At 42.7% G+C, this 18050-nt stretch overlaps 1 protein-coding gene across 1 annotated transcript in view; it reads right to left on the reverse strand.

The window, feature by feature from the left end:
* The window catches only part of INPP5A (inositol polyphosphate-5-phosphatase A), a 139408-nt gene that overhangs the window by 19995 nt on the left and 101363 nt on the right, over positions 1-18050 (reverse strand). The window contains exons 9-11 of the mRNA XM_018078504.1: positions 11982-12077; positions 11561-11635; positions 468-541 (exon numbers count right to left, since the gene is read on the reverse strand). Coding sequence (XP_017933993.1) covers positions 468-541; positions 11561-11635; positions 11982-12077 — 245 coding nt within the window. The remainder of the gene's footprint in view (positions 1-467; positions 542-11560; positions 11636-11981; positions 12078-18050) is intronic.

Consider the following 18050-nt stretch of genomic DNA (forward strand, 5'->3'; position numbering starts at 1 on the left):
AATATGAAACTGAAGAAGCAGAATCTAAATTCCTGCCCTCTTTCCTCATCCCCCTCTCCCTGTGCGATGGCCCTGGGCTCTGCACCTCCATGAGTGGTGCCACTCGCAGTCATCAGACAGCTTCAGGCAGGGACTGTCTTTATGGCTGCAATAAAGTAATTGAACAGGTGGTCTGGGCCCAGTGCTTAAAAGTCTGCACACATCTCTGAGCACACAATCCCACCAGGTCTGTTTTGAGAGCAGCTATAAAGGACAGGATCAGGGGGACCAGGACAATGAGGTCCAGAGCTCTACTGGCACGCGGTTCATGGAGTGATGGAGGGGATGTGGGTGAAGGAACATCCATGAAAGGAAGACTGATCATCATAATTTCTGCAATAAGTATGGAAACACTCACATTTTACCTACAGCACAAGTAACAATTATGGTTTAGCTAGTTAAATAAATAGATAATATATGAATCTTACCTGGGAGGAAATGAGATGTCCAGTTCATACAATCTGTCTTTAAAGACTGACAGCTCTCTGTCAAATTCTAAAAGCTATAAAAAATAGAAATAAAGGCATTCACTCTTTAATGCTGAACTGCAGCAATTTAAAAATAATACATTAGGTAAAAGGAAATAAACAGAGACTTTGATTACACAGCTTGAGGTCTAGCCCTCATAGAATAGTTTTTAGAACACAGTGCAAAACACGCTGGACTATTTTGATACATAAACAGTGCATTGAGAAAAGTGTTCAAAACGTTCATTTTCCTATCAGTGAAGCATGTAACACTGTCTCTTCAAGGTGCTGACCTGCATGTGCACTTACACTGCAAGGCTACATTTCTCCAAATTTCATTATTAACTTTTTCAGAGACAACCCAGACTAGCATTAAAAAATACAGTAAACTGGTGTTGGAATCAGCCCATGAGAATGTCAGCAAAATGTGTGATTTTACTTTGTATTGTCTCTAGCTCAGAAAAGGAGGTACATTTAACGCAAGCAGACAAGGGGTGTCCCGCACACATATTTCGGAGGTGCAGGGCAGACAGACACAGAGGGATGTGACAGGAGGTAAAGGTGTTCCCAGGCAGCAGCTGAGACAGAGTGCCAGGAACAGGTGTTTAACAGAGATGTTCATAAGTCTAGATTTAATGTCCTGTATAAATATTAGTCCTTGCCACATTTGTTTTCCCCAGACCTCTACAGAGAGAATAAATATCCACAATCTTTGTTCATAAACACAAACCTGCTCACAGCAACTCAATGAAAATCGTCCTCATTAAAACCATAATTGTTCTGATGGACACAAACCACCTTACTCCAGAGTACAGCCCGGTATCCAAGGGAATTAGTGAGCTAAAGACAAAAGCTCATCATGGCACGGTGCTGCCCTGGCTCCGAGGGCCACTTTCTGTCCTGACGAGCGTCACAGTGCTGTCCCATGTTTGCCCACTGTTCATTAATCATGTCCCATCTCACAGCTGTGCTGATACCATTGTATGAATGGCAGAAGTTCCCAAAGAAATGAGATTGTGTCCCCCTTTCCCCTCTGCCACCTCATAAATCATTCCTGAAACGTGCAATTAGCAGTTACTTGTACACATTAATTATCCGTGTGAAAAGCAGCTACCTGAACCACCTGCACTGCTGATTAACTCCTCTCTACGGCCCACCCAGCTCTCCCAGCCTCTTCTTCAGCCATATGCAGGTACCTTTGCACGAGGATGCCATGGGATAGGCAGCCTGCCCTACTTTAGTGCCTCCAACATAAACTCTGTGATGGTGCCCTGGAAAAGATCCTGTGGCACCAATGACTGTGGGCAGTTTGTACATGTTTTAACATCTGACCAAAAGCCTGAGAATTCAAAATGTCTGGATAAATATTTAGAAACATCTGTATAGAAACTTACAGTATGTATCTAATAATATACTCAATCCTAAAAAGGTTGGGCTGGTCCAGACACTCACTATTCTCACCGAAGCAACCTCAATGTACTTCAGTAAAAAATGAATGTTTTCATTACCATGCACGTTTCCAGACTGTATTTCAGTATGCACAGGCAGATGTGTAGCCACAATACATACACAGTGGCTATGAAAACAAATGTTACCATCCCTTTCATGCTCCACATGTCTCTACCTTAAAGATATCTGGGATTGGAAAACAAGCTGTCATCCCCAGTTAAAACTATTATTTGAAATATGTGTCTATTAATATGGTGCAAATACATGTTTCCTTCTGTTCCAAGTAAACAGCTCAGGGCAGGGAAGGGAAGGCATCAGGAGAAAGGGCTATTTCTGAAGTGTTAAACTGGAGGACTGAGTGAAAGAACAATGCTCCACAGAACACAATGGTATAAATTACTCATGGGCATCCCGAGGGCTGGCGACCTTCAATAGATGCATTGTCTTCTCACACCAATTCACACTTTCAAAATTTTATACATTCAGATTGTTCTTGCTATGATGATATTTGCAAACTCAGTGAAGCCTGGGGTTTAGAGGACAGAGCATTTGGACGTGCATTATTATCCACAGAAGTTTCTGCTGTGTTTATTTGCTGTAGTCGTGTGTAGTTGTGTCTGTGCTATGAAGATGAGTTGCTGACACTGGGGGCAGATAACAGGAACAAAACAGCATTGTGTGCTGTGCTCTGTCAGTTCCCCAAGTTTCCCCAGGTAAAGGGGCAGCTTCAACCTGAAATGACACAGCCAAAGCCCAACTAGGAGCCTGGAAGTACGTAGGGAATGCTCGTAGTGGAGAATTCATCCTCCCATGTAAAACAGCCAAATGTTTTCACTGCATTATTTGCAAAAACTATTACTTCCTGCTATATATTAAATAATTATGTACTTCAATAAATTATTTTTTCCTAGTTGTTAAGTGACTGTGTTGCAGTATCTGCAACCTTCTGTCCAAATGTGCATAAAGTGAGCAGACACACACCTGCTCACTCTTACAGGGCAAGGACAGGTTATCTGTGCTCAGGGCTGCACAGTGGGACCCCCTCACAACCTCTCTGTGTTTACTTGGCAGCACTGGTGAGGAGACAAAGGGGAGAGATGATGAAAACCTGAACTGTGCATTTTGAGAAAACTCCAGTTATGTTTTCAGTATAAGAGCATGTTTTAACTACTATTTCTTGGTATGAAAAGCACTTGGGTTCTCATTAATCTCAAAATGCACGATTTTTGGTGAAAACCCAAGGTCTTCACTAGGTCTTGTCACAAACAATTACAAATGTCACTGTTGCTCAATGCAGCTTTGGTGAGAGAAGGTACAGCCTGACATGGGCATCAGTGAACTGTGTCTGCTTTAGGACAGGGACACGGGTGTCTGGAGCAACCTGGCGTGACAGAAAATGAATGAAAATTAATATGGGTGAGGTGATACTGAGGAGCAGGCAGATTTTCACAGGGTAATGTCTTTACTTTTAAAACATCTAACACTGTCTTTTAAAAACCCAACATACTCCTTTCATGGCAATTTTCAGCAGGAATTGCTCACTCACTTCCATACTGTACCCCAACCAGCACTGTGAATAGTGCCATTGCTGTTAACAGTAAACACGAGTATGTCTGTCACTCTAAATGCCTTAAAAATGATAAAGAAATTAAGTTCAAAGGCTAAAAATCAATATATTGTTCTATTTAATTTACTTATTATAAGACCATCCTAAGGACCAAATCTTTGAGGAGTCACATGATGCGCTGTGGTAATTTGAGCAATTACACAGAGATTTTAAAATGCTCATTTCAGAACTGACTTCCAGTTCATTCCATAATTATATGTCATAGGCAGTTCAGAAGACGACTTTTCCCCCTCAGCTCAGTTTCACCAGTGTATTTATACCTAAATGAGAGCGAGGATGAAACACGGTCTGTTTTATCTGCTGCAACACTGAGTTGCTGATGTTATGTCAAGATCTCTACAATGTCCAGTGACCAGCCCAACATGAATGTTTGATTAACACCTTCCAAATGAAAACACCAGCCATCCATACGAGTAGCATATCTATAGTTGGTACTGCCTGTGAGCCCCTGTGACCCCATGCTGCAGGGAAGCCAGGCAGTGTGTGTGGGAACGACTGCATTTGCAGTAAAGGATATTTTCTGTTTAATTTGAGGAGTATTACAGGTGTTTAGGGGTGATGCCTGTGCCAGCTGCAGTGCTCATTGCCTCTTAAGGGCAGCTAGTTTTCCAGGGTGCTGTGCTGTCTTGCTGAAGGGAGTTTTACTTTTCCCCCCTTTCTCTTGGCAGTGCTGTAAATGTGAATTTATGTGCCAGAGTGAAGGAGAAGACGATGCACAAAATACTAAATTTCAACCTTATGTAGCTTGACAGTAATCAAAGGGTTATAACAGAGTTTAGGCAGTTGCAGAAATCAAGGTAATTCTAGTTGCTTCAGTTTAAAGCAGCGAGGCACCAGTAAAAGGCCAGTGTCCATTGGTGCACTGCAAGGGACCACCTTGGCTAAAATCACACACGTATGAACCCTTTAAACAGTGCAACTTAATTCAGTCATTGGAGTAGAACAACGGCAATTACTCATCAAGACCTACAGACCAAAGTCAGAGCACTGGTAGATCAGGAGGTGATATTAGCAGCATTTATCAAATCCATCTGCAGAGCCCACCAGAGAATTCACAGCTGTGAAAGGGAAATGAAGTTTCAGACCAAAAAGAGGATATGAGCATACAGAAATGACCTTAGAGAATTAAAACATGTGGACACTGATCACCGTAACCTCCTTTGCCAGTCTTGTAGAGCACATGCTTTTTTCCAAGAGTTTTTGGAAATACAGTAATTTTATGCAGCTTTCCAGTCACAGCAAATTATTTAGAAACTGATTCAGCAGTCTACTGACTTCAAATCAAGGTCTGTGGAAATGCTGATTCCTCCCACTTATCCATGAAAATAAAATGTCACACACAACTCTGTCTGATTTTAAAGCTCCTGTTTTCTCTAGCAAAGACTTTGTAAAATGATCCATTATTATATATTTTAAATCTTAATCTTCTTTCTCTCATGAAGCCACTCCTTAAAATTCTGTTTTAACAGAAAAAAATTGAAATCACTGAATATAAACGTACCACTTATGCTGGTTTTGTCTAATATTCTATTTCATATGTATACATCCTGAATGGCAGTGTTGTCAAATCACAAATGCCCACATAAATGTGGATCTATGGCACACAGAGAAATGGCATTGCATAGATTGTTCTCAGCATCAGGGGGGTGAGGAGGCACAGCAGCACACAGCTGTCAGCATGGAGGGCTCCCTGGGCCTGGACTAATTCAGAAAATCTTTGATTTCAGAGGAAGTTCCCCCAGGAAAATGCTGTTTTGTTCCTGTTTTGCCAATATGCTTCTCTTTCTGAGGAGATGTGCCAACGATTTAAACCACAGGAAAATTTTCTAATAGGTATTCCAATTTCTTCAGAAAGCTGCTCTGAAAATGCATCTTAAAATAATATTCCTGTTATGGAAATATTTAGATTGCTTAAAATGTCTAGAAAGAACCACACGTCCCTCGATGTCTATTGATCAGTAGAGCAATTCTTGGAGACTGCTATTGGCCCTGTCTCATTAGAGCTGCCTTCTCTGTCTCCCAGCCTGACTCCTCACATTCCCACATTTCTACCCAGGAAGGGAGGCCATGGCTGCAGCTGCCCCATAGGAGTGCTGAGGAGCACCTGGCACAGGCTCTTTCCTGGAGCAGCCTCGTGACACCAGGAGTGGTCAGGGCGCTGACTTCCCAAGGGAAGTGCCCAGCACATGGCAGCAGGGTGGGTGTGCTCCACACCTGGGGATTCCAGCTGACTCCAGGGCTCCTCAGGGTCCACATGCTGCTGTATCTCCCATCCCGAGAGATGCCCAGTGCCTCCCGATGCCTGTTGGTCCTGTGGTGGACACTGGTTTGGGTAAAACTGTGCTTTCAACATTTTCCAACTGTGTGTCCCTCACATGTTTTTACAGTGCAGGTGGTAGCCCTTTCAGATATTTCACACACTTGGATTTTGCATATAATTCCGGTTTCCCTAATTTCCATGTGTGGATCCTTTCAATCTAAGCCATGGACTTCAGGCTGACACTACTGATATGGATAGGCTGTCAGTCCAACACCCTGCTGGCAGCAGGGCTCAGTCACCCCTCTGATCTGCAGTATGCACCAGAGAATCCAGATATTATCCTTGGAGACTTTTGTTACTCGAAAAAAAACTGAATCAGGAATCAGAACCTGTGGTACTACTCAAGTAATTAGTTCTCAGTAAGGAGACTGCAGTACTTGTAAAGGGTAAACTCGTTAAGAAGCTAAAAGCAGGTTAAGCCCAAGCTCCCACTCTTGCAGCATCAGTGAACTCTCTGCTGACCACAGGAGCCTTTCGCAGCCCAAGGGCTCTCCCTGCCCAAACGCTGCCCTGCAGCTGTGTGTAACAGCACAGAGGGCAAATGGTCATGAAATAATATTTGTAACTTTGTGCTGTGGGCAAATTCTACATCAGAATAAATTATTTATTTGAAGTTGGCCGTAAATACCTAACCCAGCACATCTGGACTGACTTGTGTCGCAATGTAGCTTTACATTTATGTTTCCTGGTGAGAACAATTTATTGGTAATATTTCTTATCGCTGTCATTGCTCATTCTGCAGTTTATCCAATGGCATATCAACTAACCACTAACTTAAGCAAATGCAATTCCAAGCATGAGAATGCTGTTTCTGAATAAAAGAAAGTGAGAAGCCATTTTCCTACTAGTACTTTATGAAAATCAGGCATCTCAGAGGACCAGGTTAAATAAAAGAGGCAGTTTCAGGATGCACAGGATTTCCTTATGACATGGAATGGTCCAAGATAGCAATGGTCCTAAGCAATCAATTTCCTTCCTCTATCCTAATTTGCCCTTATACATCATATTCAAGATTTTATCTGGACAGGGGCTGGTTGGCTCAGTGGATAAACCTCTGCCTTTTCACCTCTGGGATCATGGTTCAAGTCAAACCCTGATGAAATGCACTTGATCGTCCTAATCTAGTTCCTAGTGGACAGTATTCCCATTATCTTTAAAAGGGTCAGAGCCAAGGCCATTGGAAAGAGTGCATTGTGCTATATCTTGTCTGTTGATTAATACATTTTCAGTGACGCCAGATCCTTAACCTTCATCAGCACACATATTCCCACAAAAAGCTTAATAGAGGTCCCTCATGGACTAAACCTTTCTGCTCAATTTGCATATCATTTCATGATTTCCTTGGAATACTAAAAAAACCCACAAACAAATTACTCACAATTTAAAAGTATGTTTGCCTCAACTGTTTGCAACAACACCTCTAAGTTAATTAGCACGATAACAGATCACTTTAAATCACTTCTCAGAAGGAGAACAAGACCTTTATTACTCAATCCGTTTTTACAGCATCTTATAAGTTTCTTCTCATACCATAACACTTGAAGCTGAACAGACACACAGAATAAAGGGAATTTATTCTGTGAAGGGAGTTCACTGTTCAAAACTGAGTAAGAACATACTCTCCATAGGAGTTCACTGTCTGCCCTCTGCATCAAGAGAACTGCTGGACAATTAAGAGTAAGAAATGGAACCACTTCCAGTCCTTGCAAATTCAGGCTGAAAATCACCAGGTTTTTCAGTGTAACACTCTCAGATATGGTTTGGGATGAATGCTGGTATGGCACCAGTGCCCTCTGAACCACCTGGTGATTCCGGAGCTGTGCAGCAGCACCCTTGGGCTAATCCTTGTGCCCCAAGCAGCTGAGCTCAGGCACAGACAAGGGCTGGCAGACGGGCTGGTGAGGGGCAGGAGCAGCAGAGCCCAGGACCACCAGGGACAGCAGGACCACCAGAGCAAGCACAACTTCAGCACTAGTCACCAGCTCCCACAAACATCAATGTGCAAAAGAGATCATGATTTTAGCAGGAGTAACATCAGATTCCACTCCTAAGACAATTAATTCACTGATTACTTTTATTACACAGTTGTGGTCCAAATCTTAAGGACACTGCATTAGCTTCTACCTGGATTGATTCTTTAATATGGATCACACAAAAGACAGGAATGTCGGCACCATTCCTCATTTCTGATTGCGGTTAAAGATTATAAAATGATTCCTAATGATTAAATCATTCCTCTGTAGTCATTACAGGTTTTTACATTCTTAATATATATTTATTTAATTGACTACTGAAGAAATACAATTTAGCTTGTGGTTCTTTGGTACAAATCAATAACATGATTATAATTTTTTCATTAAATAATTACTCCTCGTTTGCTTTTTTTTTGAGTGTTTTGAAATTAACAGGGAACTCCTTTTGAAAAAAAAAAAAAACACTTACAGCTTGATCTATCATAAACAATTATGGAATTTGAAAATACCTGGTAGAAGTGTAAGTTTATTCAAAAACCCCCTGCACACTGCTCCTCTCTGAAAGCTGATTTCTATCACTGAAAGGCTGGCAAATCCAAAGCTACAACCAAGTTTTGTGTGAGTGATGTACCAGTGAGCCACGGAGCTCAGAAGTGTGGACAGCACCACAGACCTGCTGGGGAAGTCCATGGGAGGGGTCAGGGTGCTCTGAGCCCCCTGCGGGGACCCCTTGGGTGCTTTAGGCACAGAGGGGCAGTGGGGGCACAGTGGTGGCTCCCACCTGGGGGATGCTGCCTCTGGGAGGGTGTGAGCAGATGAGAGAAGCCTCATTTGTTCTTTGCCACGCTCCCATGGGCAAGCCCCCAGAGCAGGAGGACACCATGGAGCTGATCAGCACAGCCTGGCTGCGTCCCACCATCCAGGTCAGAGGTGCCAAGCTTTTGTTAATTAGAAAGCAACAGGGATCTGCCTGACACTAAAGTGGAGCTCTACACGCTGTCCCTCCTCCTGTCCCACCTGTCCCGGTGCCCTGTAACACCCTCCCCACACACCCACACGTGACAGCTCAGTGTGGTTATGGTCACACCCTGGTCCATCTGATGAAGCACAAGTTTGACATACAATTCAGAACATAGGAATTCAATATTAAGACAGCTTTGCATTATTGCTACAGCTGTTTTCAAACAGGCTTTCTCTTTTTCCTATCACCAGAGAGCTGGATAAATCTGGGTGTTCCTTTCTGAAACACAATGATACAGAACAGTGACTGCACTCAGAGATAATCAATATAGGTAATTGCTAAGCTAACTTCGGAATAAGGTACAGATAAGTCGGGTAAGATACAGATTAGTTTGGAAAAATTAGACCCGATGGATTACTGTATGCATTTCAAACTGAATTTCTGTTAAACAGGTAATTTGTACCTATATCAGATTTTTCGTAAAAAATAATCATTTTTATAAATATATCTTAAGATCCTTTTTGTTGATTACAACATAAAAAGGAAGGAATAACTGTGTATGGACAATGATAAAGTAGCCTGTTGATAATAAATATTTGTCAGGTTTTGCCACATCTGTACACATTCCAATGTTACTGAAGAGACACTGCACTGATAAAAAAATACCCTCAGAAAAATCAATGGATTTTGAGCTAAAGCAGTTGCTAAACACACAGAAAACATCTTTATCCAACAGCCACAGTGCTGTGAAAATTCCCAAGCCTTGCATTGGTACAGCTAAGGAAAATTTAATCTTCCCAAATACTCATCAGGGCACTCCATCCTGCAGACCTGACAGCCCCACTTATAATTAATTATACAATTTCGATGGGAATATCGACTAAACAAAGCTATAAATCATAGAAAAAGTCAATAGGCATGGACACATTCAATCATGTCCCGACCAATGATTACTACTCTTAAAATACAATAATTATTTTCAGGAGCCAGCTTGAATTAAATTTCTGTCAGGCTGGTACAAGACCGGCGGTTGATGAAGGATGCGATGGATTTTTTGGGTTGAATTCGGCACAGAGACATTTATCCTTTTAGAGAGGTAGTTTGTTTTTAGTGATCATGGTGCTGCGTGTTTAACTAGACCATGAAGATTAGATTATCTCCAATGGCTCATTATATCATTTATCTTTTTCTTCCATGTTTGATCTGGAAGATTTCCCGCTTCTTGATGCATGAAAGAAATGACTACTGATTTTGAAATGGAATTTGTTTAAGTGGGATTCTGCCTGTGCCTTCACACCCTGTGGCCCTGTATGCAAATCAACCAGCAGCCACCCAAAATACCACTGGGACATGGCAAATGGCACCACCAGGAACAGCTCTGCTCAGCTTCAGGAATATACTGGGGGAAAATACAGATGACAGACACTTGAGTTCTTCTTAAACAAAAAGCTAAAAAAGTTATTACAACAATACACATGGAGGAAAAGCTGGGACAGGAATGGCATTAGCATGGAATTGGGAGGAGAGTTATTGCTTTGAATTAAATGTCCCCAAACCTGCAAAACATCAGTGAAAGAAACATTACGTATTTCCCTAGGATGCATTCACCTTGTGAATTTAAAACCAACAACCCCCAAAGTGATCTCACAGTGTGTTGAAGGCACGTTGCCCACACAGGCGAGCACACAGGACACACGAGTCACGCTGGGATGGGATGGCAGCAGGTGCTGAAAGGGGAACCCGACCTTCGCTTCCCTCATGGGTCTCACTCCTCAAATTCTTCTGGCCTCAACAAATGAGTGAGATCTCGGATTCTCACATGGAATTAATCTCCTAGGTGAAGTCCACTTAAAAACCAGAGAGGGTACCAGGGCTTCAGCTGCCCTCCTTGCCCTAGAGCCTTGCAGAGAGCCCTCCAATAGCCCAGCTCTCTGTGCACAGTGGGAGAATGAGCTGTAGCAGGAGAGGAGAAGAGAGGAGAGGAGAGAGAGGGACAGTCATGGATCCTGTGTGCATCCTATCCCTGGCACAAAGCAGCCACACGCTGTGTGAGCAGGCAGAGAACGTATTCCTTTAGATACCTAACTCCTAGGAACCTTAGATGAAACAGAGAAAGTTGCAAGCAGTGATATACAGATTTTCCAAAATGAAATAAAATCACCTTAAAGAAATTATAATGCCACTTTTCACAGAAAAATCACAGTCCTTATTACAAATCAGAGCATTAGTGTTCCCTGTCTGCTGTATCCTCTTGGGAAGCCTTTTGATTGCCTGAACAGTGACAGTCTGTTGCAGGGTTTGAGATTTCTACTCTACTTATTCTTGTGTTTCTAGTATATTTTGTACACTCAGAAGACCCCACTATTTTCAGAAGAGCTTTGCATGAAGGGCTTTTCCTAAGTTACTGTGGTGCACTATGAAGAGCAAGTAATGAAACAGGATGCTTGAAGAAATGCAGATCAGAGGATAGAGAAGAAAAGCGAATTGTCATATACATTTAATTTACAATTTTTTTCTATGAAAAAGAAGGTAAACACACCAAAGTTAAGAACCTGTACACTAAATAACTGGCTCAGTGATGAGGAAATCTGGAGTAGTTACTGTGTTGGTTCTTCTCATTCTGCAGACAGGACAGCTGATAAGGATAAAGGGCTGGTTAGAGAAATGCAATTTGTATGTGACTTGCAAAGTTATTCCTTCAAAAGTGTTTAGCACTGAACTTACCGCAGTGCCATTGTTATCTCTAAATACGTCTTGATTAAAATAGTCAAAGAGCTTCTTTTCTAATTGCAGCATAACCTAAAAAAAAAAAAATAAAAAATAGAGGAGAAAGGTCAGCAAAGCTCTCGGACTTGGCTGCCCAACACCCAGCTGCTGGCAGTGACCCTTCCAGAGACATGCAGCCCTTTAAAACCACACAACATTTGCACATGTCCAAAGCCCCTTGTCAGCTGGCCCATTTACTTGGCTGGCGATCACTTAAACAGATCCAATTAACTGAGCATTAGGTGTGACAATCTATATCCCTCCCCTCCCTCTACATTATCAGTTTGGAACAACTATATTCATGCTTTGTAGAAAAGAAAGTGAACATTCAACACCGTTTCTATTTACACAGGGGTGCTGAGGGCATTAAGTTGTTTACCTTTCGGTCATTATCAGATTCACGAAATATTAGCTTGACTACTTCATTTGTGTCAGCTGCCCGGATGGTCTGCATGGTGGCCTTTGCACATAGTGTCTAAGAAAAACACAAAGGGATAAAGGGAAACAAGTTTATACACAACAGAAGGCCAGATTTAATTGAGCATTATCAGTTGATGTATCTTCAATGCCCACCTGGAAATACGATTTGCTGTAGGTCAAAATACAAAGCATTGCTAATTTAAGTCACTTCCACTCATGATGGACTTGAAACAATAACTTGAATTACCATTTGGAGAGAAACAGGCAATATTAAGAAAGTATCAATCAGATAAGGCAAATAGTCTTTCAACTTGCAAACACGTTCTTTCACAGGTATCACACATTACTTGTAAACATCCTCCAAACCACTTCTTACAGCTCGTGACTCCACACCTTGCTGGGTTCTGTGCCAGTTTCTAAGAACTGGTAACTACATTGGTACTGTAGTTCTGTGGGTTAACTCTTGTTTGCAAAAACGTCTGCCCTGTAAATTCATTTTCCAAGTACACTTTGGAAGCCTGAGCAATCTGACAGCAACTTTCACAGTTTACTTTGGATAGCAAATTCCCTGTGCAGCATTCTTTAAATTAGAGACAATGTCACATTTCTAGATATTCTGAGGACTGGGTGCCTAAACACATTATAAATCAACACTTCATCAGGAACAGAGGTATGAATTTCCACAGAAGCGGGGTTTCGGTCCATTGGTCACTCTCCTGGCTGAGGTCCAGCTTCCCTGGCAATGGGGGGTACCAGGGAATGGACTGTTCAAAGGGCTGGCTCCACTGCATGGCAACAGGTGAAATCTGGAGCTTTTAGAAAAGCACTTGAGCATAAATTTTACTTAAAAACATACTTTAGATTCGCTGAATCTATACTTTCAGTGAAACTTTAACTATGTTAAGAGCTTCCAAATGCAGGGATAGACTACATCTCAACTGAGGGGAGGGGTGGGCAGGTTCACCTTGAGCTCTGCAGTCCCCCTGCCTGGGCAAAGCTATGAGGGTTGTGCACAGGTACCCCTGCCCCTCTGCCTGACTGCTGGCAACCACGAGGCAGCAGGCAGAGAGGGGAACTGAAGAAACCTCAGCAATTTTCAAAGGCAGAGATGTGCCCCCGCATGTATGAGGCAGCTCAGCATCCTCAGCTGCAGCTGAGGCACAAACTGCTGACAGGATCTGTGCACAGCCCTAGATATGGATACTGGCAAAGGCCATCCTGAATAAAAACTTATTTTGCTAGAGGTTCTTAACAAAAGCATGCTAAAGAAAATAACTCAGTCAAGGAAAGGCAAAGCAGAGACTTCTCTTGCTCTGCCTGCTCCATTCCTTTTCATAAGGGCCAGACAATAGATTTTCATTTTGCGCAATATTCACTTGTAAAATGTTCTGTGGTAACAGGATAATAGAATTTCACATCCTACAACATGCTTCTTCCTCTCACAAATAGAAATACTCATAATTGGATTCATTACCAGAGTTGCATTATCTATGAGACACAAGGCCATGAACTATAGCTCACTTCTCCCTTCCTCGTTCTCACTTTCTCCTGAAGGCAGAAACACATGCCAAACATGTATTTAAACAAAAATCCATCTGCTTCCAAATACTTTAGATCTCAGCTGAGGTTACTGGTGCCAGAATGGGAACAATCTGTCAATGGACATTCTGCTCCCACTCGATAAAAGATTTGATCCTTGATAAAGGCCCCTGCCTATTGCCACAGTACAAACTGTGTAAAGTTTGTAAAAAAGCAGTGAGCTGAGCAACTTCATCTTAAATAGGTAACTTGAGTGTGATTTGGTAAAAAAACCCCAAATCTGACATTTTTCTTCAAGTCTGTGAATGGAACAGGTGCCGATTCCCCATCTCACTGAATGAATGATGTCCATTCCTGACAAACTTTTCCTGACTGTTTTCTCCCTCCCCAAAAGCAGTGCTGTGGCCATGGATTACACACGTCTCACTCCAGGTTTACCCTAAAATACTTGGCACACGCCAAAGCACCTGTAGGTGTCTGCACAATCAGAGGTTCCACTGGCACAAGGGGCACTAGCCCCACAGGCACAACCACAGGCTGCCCTGGGAGAACTTCACCTGCTCTGCAGGATTTTAAGGTGGTTTTTTTGGAAGGCTTAGAAGAAGAGAGGGAAGATAATGGTGGTGGTTGGTTAAACCTCACCCTGTCAGGGAAGAGAAGGAATGACATTGGGATCATCATGGAGGCTCCACTTCTGGGACCACTTACTTTAGGCACAGACCTCCTACCTGTTCCCTCGCACCCACCACGTCCTGTCGGATGATCCTTTTGTCCCTCAGACATGCACTGACTGCTTGGCCATCTGTGTCCGCACGGAGCCAGTGAGGTAATCCAGCAGTGAGCCATTCCCAACCGCGCTCCCTCCGACCCACTGATTGAAATTCAGAGCACAGACACATAATCGGGTCAAGCCCAAAAAAAGAGCGCTTTGGGCTCATGTGTCACAAATCAGTCTGGTCCCTTCAAACAGCACACCAGATTAGAACAAGCACCCGAACAAACCAGAGCGGAAAACCCGCCGCTCTCTAAAGCTGGTTTCTAAAGCCCTAACAAATCGCTCCATCTTTCACTCATTTAAACTTTCCAAATGAGGGTCAATACGGTCCCCGAGCATCCAAATGCTAATGCGCTTAAGTGCGCTTAAGCAGCTTTCCAGAGTGAATGGGCCAAAGAAGGGCTCGAAAAGACACGGCAGAGTTACTGTCACTGTCAAAAAGTCATTGTAGCCACCCCCAGAGTGGTTGCAATTCAACAAATTCATGATTTCTGTCTCTTAAAGGCATCTGCTTGAGAACATTTTTTTCCCTGAGCTGCTTTATCTCCTAACTTCAGTCCGTCTCCAAAAGAAAAACCCCTCGATCGACTCTTGAGAACCGATACAGAGAAAGGACCCACATACCTTATTGCTTTCAAATTTCACATGCACAAAAAGTTACCTTATTCACAGACAAAAGTGATTGGGCAAAGGTTCATTTCTTATACAAGCTGGAGCACTCCTTTTTTCCTCCTCCTTTCAATTTCTACACAGTCGTAGTCACCCAAGCAGAAAACTTTCGGGACCATGTGCCTTTTTAGGCAAGTCTGCTTATGAAGGGGTTTTTTGTTGCTAGTAAAGAAAATCAAAATGCTATGAAAACCCACTGTTCCTTGCTGAGTATTCCCTCAAAGGTACTCTTTTACAAGGGCAGAAGAGGGGAAATCAGATATCAAAACTCAACATAACTGATTTTTTTTTAAATATTTTTTCTTTGGAAATAAGATTTGGTTAAAAAGCTTGCAGGAGAGCTGCATTCAGAGGTGAGAGACAGCTAAGTATCCAGCCTTTCCCTAGCAAACACAGCTGTGTCTCATTCTTATTTTCCCATACTCCACACAGGTAGACGCTTCGTAGTACTTTTGAAAAAATCTTTTGTGATAATTTATGTGTATTGAATTGTAAAACATAACAACAACTTTCCTGACAATGGCCTTGGGATGTAAAAAGACGTCCTGTTAGGCAAAGCTAGGAGGGAATGTTTTTTTATACTGGCAAGAGACAAATCTGTAATTTCTCCTAAACTTGGCAATCCTCAGAAATGGAAAGCTTGTTGATTTACCGCATAATACACCTTCAAAATGCACCTGGTCCCCCATACACACCACACAGCCAAGTGTTTCAGACTGTATTTCTGCACACCTGCAGTAAAAACAATCGTGTTATATATATAAAGCATACAACAGTCTATAATATATTTTACATTGTGTTTGTATGGAAGCACTGTCAGCAGCTGTGGACTGCACTGCTGCTTCCTGCTCAGCTGAAAACTGCAGCTGATTTTTTACTGATTTCACACTCCTGCTTTCTGAACAGCCTTGAGACTGAGTCCACCTCTTAATATGTGAGATATTACATGCTTGTAAGGACTTCAAAAAAAACTTTTTTTTGGGAAAAAAACCCTCAAAACATGGTATCCAAGCACTCATCCTGTGCTATTTCACCTGTCTACTGATGCTAAAGATGTGTATTATTTTTCCCAATTATTTGAATACTTTTCTTAGGACTTATTATTACTTTGAATTCTTCTTAAAAAAAAGAAAAGAAAGTAGAAAATATACATTGCTCTTTTATAATTAAGAAAGTTCAGCAGTAGTTGCCATTGCAATTTGCAGTGAGCTGCACGGACTGACCCAGACGTGTTTGTGGCTGTGAGTGCCAGCAGAAAAGTGCAGAGTCTGAAGACTGCTAACAGGAGCCAGGTGAAATAAGGTCTTGAGCACATGAGCAACCAAATCATTTAAATTTAAGATATTTCATTTTAGGTTACATACTCTGTGGGTTCTGGCAGGACAGAAAAGACAGATGTACATGTATCATCTAATTATGACAGTGAAATACTTCTTCTGAAATGCTGCTCAAGACTCAAAATCAATCTGAGACTTATTAAATTAGGATAATCAAATGCTTTTTTATTATTATCTGGATGTAAATTGTATTTGAAATAATCAGCAAGGTAAAAGATTTGCTACTTTGGGAATAACAGGAATGTGACTTGTTTGGGCTCCTCCTTTCCTGCGAGGGGCTGATACAATTTCCTGGATATTGGGAATACACCACCAGCAAATTCACCAAATCACATGATGTAAGAGAAATAAAATTTGCAAGTGAGAAAAAACAAAGTTAAATGTAACTTTCTGAGTGAATGGGAGGTGAGCATTTAGCTACAGGACAGGTAACGCTGCAGTTTTCAAACTCTACCCGCCCCTGAAATGGAGGCTCATTGTGGTTGATTTTTCAGAGCCACACAGAGGTTTTTGGCCTCACAGATGCTGCAAACGTCAGGGGCATCACTGGGCTCAGTCCCCCAGGGTGCAGCAATCAAACCCTATCTGAGAGGACAGACACTTCTATTGCAAAAATATCCTTTAGACTATATATTAACTTGTGTTAACTCTAACTGTGTGCAAATAGCAATAATGTCCCAGAGCAGTTACTACACTTGTAATACTAATAAGCTAGCTCTGAGGAGCAGGAATTGAACTCAGTAGTGACATAAATGTTACTTGAATAAAGAACAAATACAAACAAGTATTAATGAGAAGCCACTTAAAGTATCTCTATGGAAAATTACTTTCTCTTGGGATGTTTCCAGAGGAGTCAGCTCATGTCCAGGGGCGCAGAGGTGGTGGAGGAGCCGGGTGGAAGGAGAGTGGGAGCCCCCGCAGCTCATGTGCCCTGTGATGTGCCCTCAGAAGGGCACATCACTGCCCACGACACGACCCTGCTGTGCCTGTACCATGTCAGGATTGAACCTCACAGGCAGACTGCAGCAGCACCAGTGACAACCTGGCTCAGGAGACCCCCAGGACCTACGGCACCATTCTAGCTCCCTCTGTACAGACCCCTCCCACTGATCTGTGGCACAGGGATATTCTGGGATTTTTTAAAATGCCTCTTTGGGTGGTGTTTGTGACCAAAAAAGCTCAGCACCAAAACACTATCCTCATGTCCCAGTTGTCCCAAAGATCTCCTGCCTCCCTATAATAAATGATCCCCTGGAAGCAGCTTGTCTTTCTTTGGTCTCAAGCACACCACATTGCTGTAGACCCAGCCCGGGCAGGGAAGGGCATCAGAGCAGCCAGCCCAGTGCTGGAATGGGTGGCTCAGGGCTGGAATGGCTGGCTCAGGGCTGCAAAGGCCAGCACAGGGCTGGAATGGCCAGTTCAGGGCTGGAACGACCAGCTCAGGGCTGGAATGGCCGGCTCAGGGCTGGAATGGCCGGCCTGGTGCTGGAATGGCTTGCTCAGTGCTGTAATGGCCAGCCCAGTGCCACGTGTTGGTGGCACAGCCTGTCCTTCTCTAGGTCTGGAGGGAGCCCCGAGGTCCCTCACTGTGGCCCCTGGCCTCAGCAGCTTTGCTCTGTGCCAACAGCTGGTGGCAATGACAACTATCTTTTTAATTACCTTCTTCAGAAAATAATCTGAATTAAATCCAAAAGGCCTCTGCTTCTGA

The sequence above is a fragment of the Manacus vitellinus genome, unplaced genomic scaffold (genome assembly GCF_001715985.3).
Source record: "Manacus vitellinus isolate BGI_N305 unplaced genomic scaffold, ASM171598v3 scaffold_40_pilon, whole genome shotgun sequence".
Taxonomy (NCBI): domain Eukaryota; kingdom Metazoa; phylum Chordata; class Aves; order Passeriformes; family Pipridae; genus Manacus; species Manacus vitellinus.